The 12806-nt window shown below is 35.6% G+C and overlaps 1 protein-coding gene across 8 annotated transcripts in view; it reads right to left on the minus strand.

Annotated features, from left to right (window-relative positions):
- Schip1 (Schwannomin interacting protein 1) overlaps positions 1-12806 on the minus strand; it is a 35380-nt gene that overhangs the window by 16182 nt on the left and 6392 nt on the right. For 7 of the 8 annotated variants that reach the window (XM_069117862.1, XM_069117865.1, XM_069117861.1 and 4 more), the window contains 5 exons: positions 9495-9796; positions 7734-8071; positions 6187-6543; positions 3418-3961; positions 1993-2090 (listed from right to left, as the gene is read on the minus strand). In XM_069117862.1, the coding sequence (XP_068973963.1) occupies positions 1993-2090; positions 3418-3961; positions 6187-6543; positions 7734-8071; positions 9495-9796 (1639 nt within the window). The remainder of the gene's footprint in view (positions 1-1992; positions 2091-3417; positions 3962-6186; positions 6544-7733; positions 8072-9494; positions 9797-12806) is intronic. The other variant, XM_069117860.1, reaches the window with a different exon arrangement.

The following is a 12806-nucleotide window of genomic DNA, read 5'->3' on the forward strand; positions in this document are numbered from 1 at the left end:
ATTTGATTATTCCCCGATAGAATTCTTTTGATTGATATTGATTGATTTAAAATATTATAAATGGCAATAGTAATTTAGAAAGTGAATTACTGCTTATTCTATTCTGTTATTCTATTAACATTTAACCTAATAAATAGACATAGAGTATGAATCAAGCAAAGAGTTGATTCAACATTTCTCTCGAATGCCTTAAATTATGCTTTTATAAGTATTTCATAGGTATTGCTTGTCCTTGTTAGTTCTATAATCGCACTTGCTTTTCTAAAATCGCAGTTCTATTTGTAAAACGTTTGGTATTTCGAAACAAATCTTTTGATTATCACTGCTAAAGATGGTATATGTACCTTCACAAATTGTACGCAAAATGTTTCGCTTGACTGCTCACGCTCGAGTACTCTTTTCACCTACGTGAAACCGAAGGTGAAAAGGATACGTGAACCGAAGATGTTAGAGAGTTAGTTGCACCTCGTCAAAACTGGTTTATGGGTAAAACGAAATCTCTTTCGATGCATTAGTTTATGATAGATCAGTCGTAATTATCTTTTTACGCATAAACTTGTAATATCTATACGAATGTAACGGTGAAATATTCTTTAACGTCAATAAACACACGATGCCTCATTTCTTTGAAAACATTTACCGACACATATAGGAATTCAAGTACTGGTTTAAACAAAATTTTGAGATAGTCGGTAGATACACGATGTTTCCCAATACGATACCGTCATTGACGATACAATCCTCAATTGAAACATAAAATTAACACATCGATTTGTTTGATCCTATACATGAAAGAAAAATAAAATATCGAAAAGTAATATGTGCATTTATACATGCACATACGAGCGATAAATTCTTTTCAAAAATGTGTTTATCGTCTCCATTATTTATTTTCTCTCATAATTTATTACGCATCGTTAAGGCTACTCGAAGGTTTTACGTGCTAAATAGTGTTACACTCTATCCGACATGACAGTTGCATTGATCCTCTTCGTGGCGACATCCGTTTCCTGCTCCCCCATTTCCATACAATGGACATTGCGCCGCGCCGGCGAATATAGATCGTCTGTGCATTTAACGAGACTATCGCTATCGGGACCCTGAAACGAGGTCCCAAGCCTCATCGACCTCATTTTCCGCGTCAATGGTCAAAAAATTACTCGCGCGAAACACCTCTTTTCTCTCTTGCAAGCAGCTCTTGCGAGCCTACGCGCAAGTGAAACATTCTCTTTCACGGATTCGTTTTCTTCGTTAATTGTTTCACCGATAAAGTAGGTTAAACGGGATTTTCCAATTGTCATTTAAACTCGACATAATCCTTCTTGTTCCCCAACAAAAAGAAAAGCTAAGGAGAAAACCTGTATTTCTTTTCCATTTCTGAGAAATAATTAGGTTAATTAATGTTCGAAGAAAGTTTCTCGACTAGTTAAACAAACTTTTGCGTTTTCTATTTCTTTGATTTTCAAGTGGAAACATTATGGTTTCAATTAACGAAGATATTTCACAATTGGGAATATACTGGCGACTTTCCAGTTTTTCGCTAAACCTACTGGTTGCAACAATTTTTATATCGCATATCGCGCCTAAACTGAGATCGATATCTATCTTTGTGTACGCCTATCGCATCCTTTACAGTTTTATTTACAGCGGTCGACATTTATAATTATGAGTATATCTCGGCCTTTGACGATTCAATATCGTCGCGTGAACGTTCATTGAATTTTACCCTATTATCATCTGTCTGTGAGAACATTGGCCAGCCGAATTTACCTTCCTATACAAAAATTACGCGATCGTAATTAACGTAATTAACAGTTGCACGCTTACGTTCGACGTTTCGTTACTTTCTATCATTACCCCTTCTACTAAAAATTATTATTCGAGAAATACAACGTTAACATACCTCGTTTCTCTTGAATCGGCCTTGTAACGAAAACGTTGCTACGCGCGACACCAATGCAATTAGACATATGTAAATAGCTGTTTACTCACTCGTCGTTCTTCTTCGCGTGCAGCTCTCAGGTGAGATTCGATCGCATCCAGATCGATCTTTGGCATCGCTGTCTCGATATTGTAGACGTCGAAGCCACCTTACATGAAGAGATGATCGCATGAGATATCGTTACAATCTTAATTATGTAATGTTAAGTTATTGCAAGTCGAGTCACATAGAAAATAACGATTTTTACTTTATTATTTTCTTCGTCAACCATCATAATTACTTCATTTCTAGGTTTACTATTATGGTCGTAGCCTTTTTACATTTGTCACCGAAATATTATGTGTATAATATGATATATAGTATACGTATACATAAAACATATACATATAATGCATTATAGATAAGCGATCGTTTGAACGAAAATGAACAAATGTACACAAGTTGAATTAAGAAAAGAGCAAATTAACATTTTTATTATTCCTTTTTCTAATAATTTTTGTTTTATAAATCTTATTTTATTACTATGAAATGGGAAGAAGCACGGCAAGTGTACGCGAGAGCATACTTAGGAAGAAGCGTAAACGAGTAACAGTGAAAGGAACGTGTCACGCACAATACATATACCTAATATACTGCTTCTATACTTCGATACTATATAATATACTGATCATGCAGAGTTGCTGTGCGATACACGTGAAAAATGAGCAGTAAAGCTCGATTATTCTTTTAAATGACACTAACCTAACCCCAAAAAGAAATCTTTCTTCTGTGATAATTTGCTCGATAAATGGTTAGTAATCCGATCTATTAGTAAATGTTATTTGTTCTTAATACGCGATTTTTACCTAATAGAAAAGATATTTGTTACCATCGTAACGCTATCAATTTACTAACAGAAATGTTGATAAATAATCTCCTCCATTTCATTCGATATACGTATTTTCCTTTGTTCATCGATAAAGAAGAACTTCGATAAAGAAAGAAATATGCATATTTGATATTTACTTGAATAATTCCTCTTTTTCTTCAATTACTGGAAATTGAAAATTAGCCAAAGCAGCAATTACGTATGTACAAGCTATTACGTAATGCAATTATAAATGATAACTGCGTAAGGATTGTTGATCTTGAAAAAATTTGTCAAATATAATCCTATAGATAATAGACTATAGATATAATATAATGTGTAAAATTATACGTTATAATGTGAAACAGGATGTAAAAAATGTTTTGAACATACTCCCCTTAAAAGAACTACATCTATAAAAATATAATCGTGAAATACTTGTAGAGAGAAACACGATACTTGGATAAAAAGCTAAAATATTCAATTTTCACCACTTAATGTCACAGAAATATTATTTATATAGATATTATTACATATAACGTATACATTATTATATGTATTATATATATATATATATATATATATATATAATAATAATAATAATAATATAACGTTATAATAAGTATACCTGGTCCATTGTCCGCATCAGCTCTTCTCTTGTCCGCACGTTTCTGTGGGTTCGCCGCTCTTAACTGTTGCAACTGTTGCTGTTGCTGTTGCTGCTGTTGTCTGCGTTTCGCTTGATTCCTGACCATTTTTTCTTTCTTCTTGGTATCCGCGCCCGATGCTTCCGGAAGATCACGGTCCAATAGCTTGTTCGTATCTTGCATGTCGTCTTTCGTCATATTGCTCGTGGGAACAGAGGATCGCGTGGACGAGTGAATAGGATCCAGTGCCTCCATAGCGACCACGTCTGGTACCGGTTGCACGTACTTCTCGAGATCGACCCCGATATCACGGCCGATGCTCGAGAGCAGATCAATCTCCTCGAGCTTCGTGTAGGTGGGCTGCTCCTCCGGATAACTGTCAGTGTCGGTATTGCTCTCCGAGTCGTCGTCGGCGGAGCCGCTCGACGTGGCCGTCTGACGGTTGCCTATTTTGGAACGGGCCTGGTGAGGCAACTCCTTTGCCTCGCGTATCAGGTCGATGTGCTCCACCACGATATCCTCTGTCTGAAAAGACAATGCTCGTTAGCCGCTTCCTTTTGCTTCACGGACAATGCGATTGGATGCATCGGACGTTTTTCATTCGATTTTTACCGAGTACCTTTGGTATTTATCGTAAACGTGATTCGAGTTAAATTTTCATTTTCTCTTTTATTCAACGCTATGCATCGTATGGAGAGTATTATATACATATAGCATGTGCGCTAGTAGTACACTAGTAATATGTACACTGTTATACACGTATCGTGTTATACTTGAAAAGCGTACTCTTTAAAATCCTCACTGCGTGTGACTTGAATTTGAATTAGCACGTACTTTTACAGTGTGCGTGTATGTGTGCGACGCAGAAACAGATGCGGGACACGATTCTTTGGTTTCTGAAAAATTGAGTATCGCATAATGCAATACGATATAATGCAGCACAATTTTATTAAGACAATTCGTAAAAAGTAGAATCGATTAGTTTGACTTTGGATTACGAGTGGCCCGATTCGTTTAAAGCGCTTTATTTATTAAAATTTACATAAATTTTAGTTAGGGTTCTGCTACGTATATCTATTGCAATATTATGTTTATACGTTATGATACAGTTGGTAAACATTTTTGTAGTTTTTATTTCAGAATTTACCTACGATCAACAGCGAATATATTAAATTATTGGAAAACGTAAATATCAATTTAATTCGTGAATATCAATTGGTTGAATATTTGTATAATATTTGGAAAGTGGTATTTAATAGCATTCTATGCAATCAATAGTATTCTATGCAATAGATATTTGACGCAATATTAGCCAATAATTCTATCTGTAATATAACGAATCAGTTTGATTAATTGTCATTGGTGCATAATGGTTAAATAGTCATGATTTCGCTTCATCTATGATATATATCATGATATTTTATATTCTAATATCGCAAGATCTTTCATTTAGATAGTTCCCATATCGCTTAGAATCTATCGTTTAGAATAGAAAATATATTCATGTTACGATGGAGTGGTTTGTGAATGTGTGAAACAACGCAATTGAAATGGCTTCAGAAAATCACAACAAACTGTCGCAAACAACTATATAACACGAAGATAATATCACGATAGAGATATAGATGACATAAAATAATATACCTCATAAAATAATACATATAAAATAATATATAAAGGCATTAACAAGGATATTTTGTACGAATAATACGATATTGAAACGAGTTTTATCAATTTTTCAAATTTTCCCTATCATACGAATAATTTTTCTTTCTTCAAATAACAATCTGTGTAACAGTGGATTTTCATTTCGAGTTTATTTTACAACTTGTTCTACGTTCTACAGCACGATATAGTCGCGAAATTCATCACCTCTTAGAATATTACTAACGCTTTAACACGATTTCGAGAAATTAGCCTGATTAGTCGTAAAGTTTGCGGAAATTTCTGATTAACGTAGTGGTGTAACTATAATACATACATGTCGCCGGTCGATGCCGACTGACGCTGTTTTAAAACCAGGAATGTAGTGTGAACTCTGTCGAATACATTGATGTGTTCTGCACGCGTGTGTGTTCAGTGCGCAGTGCTGCGCAGTTATTAGTCTTCCACACACACGGGCAGAAGCGTGACACAGACGGTATAAAGCGAATTCTCGTTAATCTTGATTGTTCGTGCTTCATCGCAACAGAAATCGTTCGTATTACAGTAATCGGTCTGTAGTATCACTACCGCTTTGGAAAATTGCGACAATTAAGCACTTTTCTTAATCTCTATCGTTGCCAGATTCAATGTGAACACAAAACATGTGTAATACAAACATCGTAACGTAATGCCCGAAATGACATACGATTTACGAGAAGCTGGCAGATGTTAATTTTTTCCTAAGAGATATGGCACCATTACGCGGTGTGTTATCGAATTATAAATTTATTTTAACTTATACAGATGAGCGTTTATGATACGTTTAATATAGAAACAATGTTAGTTTATTAGAATCTAAATTATAATCACAATGTCGAAATAACAATATCGTTACAACACACATGTATTTACATGTATATCTGTATATCTGTATTTACGGGTCACATAAATTCTTCAAAAAAGTTACCTCGAACTTGCTTCAAACAATTTGCTTTAAAAACAATTCGACAATTTCACTTCGATTGGTTCTAATACGCGTATGATAAATCAATAAACTTATTCGATATCAAAGTTTGTACATGGATGATAGAAAGCTGGAAACCCACCTCACCGACCTCGCTAGTCTTCCCCGAGTCTGGTATTTCCTCGATCTCCGGAAATTGGAGGATCTCCTTGACGCTAGTCGTCAGTTCGACGATCTCGACCTCGACCGGAATCTCCCGTTCCTGATTCTTTTCCAACACTGCCTCCGACAATTCCGTAATGTCCTCTGCCACTGTGTTAGCAAGCGCCTCCTCCGGTTCTAGCACCGTCAAATGCGTCTCCGCTTCAACCACGCTGTTCACGATATCCGATTTCGGCGTGAGGATCTTTTCTTCCGTTCTAGAGTCTTCAACGCTTTTCACGTAGTTTATACATTTCTCCGATGGCGGCACCACCGACTCGTACAAAGATGTTACAGTCTGGAAACAGAGTCGATTCGTGTTTAACCCTTCAGTAACAAGTCGACCAACTACTTACATATAGTCATTATATAATCGGATCGTATATCGTACAGACCACAGACGGTTAGTATAATACATTCGAACGGATCCTAATGCATCCCATATGATTACGATGATACGTGGAAAGGAAATAAAATACGATCTATATTGATAAGATGATATATATATATATATACGTATTAACCGAATTGGTGAAGGAAAACTGATAAAATTGCAACAATGTCATTTTTCAGGAAACGACGCAAAGCAATTTTATTTATGCATATCTCTGATTAAATAACGAGGAAAGTGTTTGGCGTTGTTGGAAAGAAAGCAATCGTTGGTATATTTCAGTCACTGTTAAGTCTTAGTCAAGTATTAGTCGCAAAGGAATGTCGTTGAACGCGATTGACACATTCACATTGTTACTGACTTAATGTTATGACTTTTCATAGCTATGCAGTTAAACTTACAGTTAACTTACTAAGTTTGAGAAAGAAAAATTTAATCTGCAGAGAAACTATGAACAAGCTTGGAATTGGAAACGAAGGGAAATTGGAATATAATTAAGAATTCCTCTGTTGAACGTATTTTGGACCAGTCGGAAACAAAGGCGGCGTTTAAATGAAAGCTGTAGCTAAATTTAAAACGCGTGAATTTGCTTAATCAATATTAGCTGTGACTCTGATTTCCAACTTTCAGTTTCTTATTCCGTTTAACTAAGCTTACTTGGTTGTTTCTCGATACATTATTCGTAGCTTTGTCTAGCCTCTATTTCAAAAATGTTCATTTTATTAGCTATCTATCCAAAGAAATATTTTTGTAAAATATACCTTTCTGATTAAATAAGCTCGAACCTAATAAGACCGAACCTAATCCATGCCTACAGTATTCGATCATTGTGTTTATTTTGAAAATTACATTTTGCCAAGTATTGTATAAATATCAAATAATAATAAAAATAAAGATAATAATTGGAAGTAATTTCACGATGTGCACCATAAAAAAAAAAAAAAAAAAAAAAAAAGGAAAGAAAAATATCGCTCGCTACATTTCACCCTCCTTCGTTCACCTTTACTTACAGTCCTTTAAGCCCTTTAATCAGCTTCTTCGATGAGTATTCATTTCCTAAACAACGAACAATCAAAATCCGTAAGCATGTTATTTACCTGTATATTAAACTTAGGTTTCTCATAAAAAATCTTCCTCTCATTCCTTTGACCGCACAAATGATTGATGCTGTCTTCAACGTTGTTGTTGTACTCGTTGTCGTTCTCGGCTGGTCTGGTGTCGATGTCGTTCAACCTTGTATAATCGGGACAGCTCTCGTGTTCATCCTCTGTCAGATCTGTGTCCGATAGAAGAGAAGGCGCCAGGTGTTGAAAGCCAGGATAGTTAGGGTTGACGATACCGCGACAACCTGAAGGCAAATTTCCCTCCTCGGACCAGTCAGACCACTCGGACGGTGTCAACTCGTGGGACGAGTCTTCGTGAGAGGAGTTACGCCCTGCGGAATTTCATGCTCGTCGCACATTGCCGGAATACTGAATAATCGTAGCGTGCCACTGGCTGACTCATCACAGCTGTACCAGACGCCCCTCACCGGGGATTTCATTGAATCGTTTCATTAAATCACACATGTTGATCTTAAACATTCTCACATGGTTCGAATCGCTGCTCTGGCAATTGCAGATATACATGTAATGGCTGTTTGTAAACTCTTATACTATTACTAGAGTTCCCTATTATTGCACTATAGTAATTAATTAATACTAATTAATTAGTAAATTAGCCGAAAGTGCTGGAAATGCTATTAGTGAATTGGCAATGTAAATGTAAGGAAGATGTAGATGTCAAGATGTCAAAAAGCTTCTTCCTCTTCGTTCCTTTCTTGTTTGTGTTAGTTAATTACATACATGTGTTTGTGCGCGTGTGTGTAGAATAAAAGTTCAACTAGAAAATTGAATATTTAAAGTGGATGTTACATGATCTTAAGGTATTAAGATAAAGAATTTCAAGACTTGGAGAAATATTAAGAAATGCGATAATCTGCTGAATTTAAGATATAAAAGATTACTGTTAAACTAAGATACTCCTAAATATTTAACATGTATATCGTCGCCGTAGCTCTTAACTGGTTTCCAACTTCATCCCATTTCTAATTCTAATATTTTCTAATATTTCTAAAAGATGTAATTAGTCAATCTACATACGTCTGTCATGTCTCGCTGGTATAGACAATAAAGAATACAAGTTGATGATAATACGACGAGAATTCCACTTTATCAATATCATGTAACAGTCACGCATCAATAAACATTCCAACTTATTTGAATATTTCTATTTTGAAAAGACTGGTCTCGACTCATATCAAGTTACAAGCTCCTCGGTAAAAATCACATAATTTTCTAGCGCAACCCTTTTCCGTATATTAAATCGTTGCTCTTTGGATGATTCTCGAGTTTCGACGATGAATTGTTCCTCGTATTTTATAAAAACAGTTCATTATTAATCCTTTCCCATCATAAATTTCTACCACAACCAGCATTTTCAACAGAAACCTAGTCTTCAGTCACAAAGCATTCAGCCAGGATAACGATCGCAGAAACTGAATGAAATTCATCGCAATCTCTTTTTTCGGAATCATAAAAAAATCTGCATTTTCACAGCGCTCATAGTCATCTTCCAATAGAATCTTTTAATTTCGTCCATGAAATCAAGTCCATTGTGTATCTGTAGAATAATACGACATTAAAGTTTTGCGAGAAAGATGACAGAACGCAATGGATCAACGAGTTATGTACTTGTCGTTCTGCAAGGTACATCGTCCGCGTGTCAAAAACATTCCGTTCGTCTTCTACTTTCATCGAACTATCTAAACTGCGCAAATTATTTATCAAATTTTTCTTATTTCAAAAAACAATGATTACCTTCGTAGTCGGCCAAACTCTCCACGGAACTGTTTCTACAGATTCTCGGAACCGTCAGGTTGTTGTTCAAGTTGCTGGTCTCGTTGTTCGAGCTATTGGTTTGCACGTTTTCGCGGGTGATGGCAAACGAGGACCACGTGGTCGTGTCTTCGGCGACGCGAAAATCCTGCGCAACTTCCACAACGAATTCGGTGTTGATTTGGTGGCTCCTGGCGACCGTATCTACGGTCGTCGACGAAGTTCCGTTACGATTTCCGATCTCCTCGACGATCGGCTGGCTCTGGTCGCTCCTACGTAACTGACTGCGAGTGAGACAGAGAAATAAGTCCAAATGGATCGATACGTTCCGTTAGCCGTGGCCCGTACGATCTATAACGATGCAAATATAGAGGCAGCACACCCATGTAAGACGTCTGCAAGGTGGCACGAGCTACACTCTGCTCTTTCACATCGCTCTAATTTTGCGAATAATCAAATTTGCGATTACGAGCAACTAATTCAGCCTTATCGTTCAATACTTTATTTACTATCTCCCTTGGACATCGACGCGCGATCATCGTTGCTTTTTCTTCGAACGCGTTTTGTATTTTAATTACATTATAATTAGAATAATTAAAATATTTTTGGTAAAACTTGATAAAAGCTTACACATCACTTGATCAATCGATATTATTTTACGAAACAACAGAATAATTGTTATCGCTTGACGTAAGCGGTGGCCGGCTTTAAAGGAACTAACGTGTATATGTATTGTAAAATAAACAAAAGATGAAAGAAGAAAAGTGCTAGATTTGAGTTGGATTTAAACAGGATACATAGGTAGTAGTGGTATTGACAGATTTATGCGAATATCGTGAAAACAAAGCGGGATCACCGGTTATACGTTTAACAGGAAAAAATTGTTCAAGACTTCAACGTGTTTTGACTTGTGCAAAAATCATTGAAATCAGAGATGAAGTAATCTTTTTGCAGTTTCATTTATATGTGTGTATATGAAGAATATGTATGTGAAGTAGGCGCGCAATTATTTGCCAAACTGTTTAAAAAAGTTAGTTAGTAGTAGTTAGTTAGTTAGGTAGTTAGCTAGTTTAAAAAATGGTTTAAAATAAAACTTACTGTTAACTAACTGTTGATTTCTATAATTAAATATCATATATACCTTAAACAGATATTGATTAAAACTTACTGAATTTTTATTTTCTCACTTGGTTTAAAAAATTGTGCGAATTACTTATTCTCAAAGCATACGAAAAAACTGTTTATACTTCCTATAAACGACATATGTAGTGTATTTTCACTTCCTTTTGGTATTTAATTTTCTTTTTCCCACTACTTTTTCTTTCTTTCTTTCTTTTATTTTATCGACATCGCTGTCAATTTCCCTATATAGACAAGTCAACAAATTTTGTTCAAAAATCAATCAAATATTAATTCTCAGTTCTATTTCAACTTACTTTCTTAATAATGTCAGAAATTAACCAACAACATTCATCTTTCTTCCCTCTTTTATTAAGAGGAACAGATTTCTGTGAAAGAGATTAATTCATTGATTGGAGAAAGTATGTACAAATATGTATCTGCAATAGTTGGAGTATAGTACACCGATATCAGTGCAAAAGGACGAATTTTTTCTCTGAGATGAAACAGTAGGTGGTCGTTAAATTGAGTTTCGAACGTTAGGCAACGCAGAAGAGCATCGTTCAAGCTAGCTTTCGTCGAATCTTTGAATCAACCGAGGAAAGTGATTAGTGCGTTACTCTGCAATTTCATTGCCATGGGATCATAAAGACAGAGATAGATGTATGCGATGGTTCGAACATTCGTCGTTAGAACACGAATAGACTATTTTCTGTCCGGTCTCGCATAATCTCGTGCACACGGCGGCAACGTTTTCGAATATTAAAAAGGATAACGTAACTCTATCTAATAAAGGCAACACACCATACTAAAGAAAAGAAAATTACTATTAATTTCGCGTAATCGCTTGCTAAGGATACGTACGATCCTTACGTCTAAGGATACTTACAGGAGAGAACTATAAAAATCATTGAACGACCAAAAGAAACTTTGTATTCGCTAACAAGACACGTGTAACTGTAAAACTGTTTTCTCCAAAAACTCGTGTCTTGGGGTGGGCGATGGGTTACAAAACACATGCGGCACAATCATTTATTGTGGTCTGTATGTATAGTATATGCGTGTGAGTGCGCGTGCGCGTGCGCGTGCGTTTATGTGTATATGTGTTTGATGCATTTGGAAAAGGTTGAAATATTTATAAATGACAACATCGATAAATTAGAAACTAAACGAGGTACATAATTACTTTAATCTCGTTCTACTTTCTCATCGACACATCACGTAAGAAGCACGAATATTTGGAATGCGTGAATAAAATGGAGATAACAAGAGAGAAATAATAAGAATGAATACAAATGAGTATATGTATATTATATGTATACGGTAAACTCTATGAAAAGGGAACCGTTTAGAGTCAACACTAACCTTATGGTTTTTCCTTTTCAGTTAAATGCCTTGGCATTGCTAATAATAAGGCACGGAATAAATATTCTACGATTTAGACTAGTTAAGTAACATTTAAAGCTACTCGTTGCTAGATCAGTGAAAGCTACGCCGTTAAGCTGTGAGCTAATTACTAATTCTACAAAGGATTATCAGCTACTCTACTTAACGATAATAAATAAAGAAAAGGGATGCAGTATTAAGTGAAACGTGATTAATCGATATTGAAATAAATATTGCACTCAAGTTCATGACGATGCTATTCGTGTGAATCTCTTAATGTTTCACTTCACTCTCGTAATAATATTCATCGAAGAACAAAAATGCAAAATAATTAATTTCATGGGAATTATCACAGCGATGATTAAATGAATGACGATGAAATGACAATTTCAAATTAAGCGCAACAACAATAAAAATGTTGACGCAACAAAATTCGCAAAAATCGGGAAACCAGCCCGAAACGTAATATCGAACACCCCCTAAATTTTTCACTTACAACAAAGTTCGTATCTTTGATCGAACGAATAAAAATATAGCGAACCTAAAAGAAACCGATAAGAAAGATAACAAAACACAAATTTCGATCTAGTTAGCGGGGAAAGATGGCAAGGAAGCCTTATTATTCGTTTAGAAATTTCCAATTAGAACGACTGAAAGAAAACTTTTTGTCGTACGAAATACTGTCTCTGTTCACGGAAACCTTTAAAAACCACTGTTTAACCTTTTTCGTGAAAAAGCTCGTTTCGAACGAAAGTGACCACGGCGCAACAACGATCACGATCACGATCA

The sequence above is a fragment of the Bombus flavifrons genome, chromosome 8 (assembly GCF_040668555.2).
Source record: "Bombus flavifrons isolate JBK064 chromosome 8, iyBomFlav1_principal, whole genome shotgun sequence".
NCBI lineage: Eukaryota > Metazoa > Arthropoda > Insecta > Hymenoptera > Apidae > Bombus > Bombus flavifrons.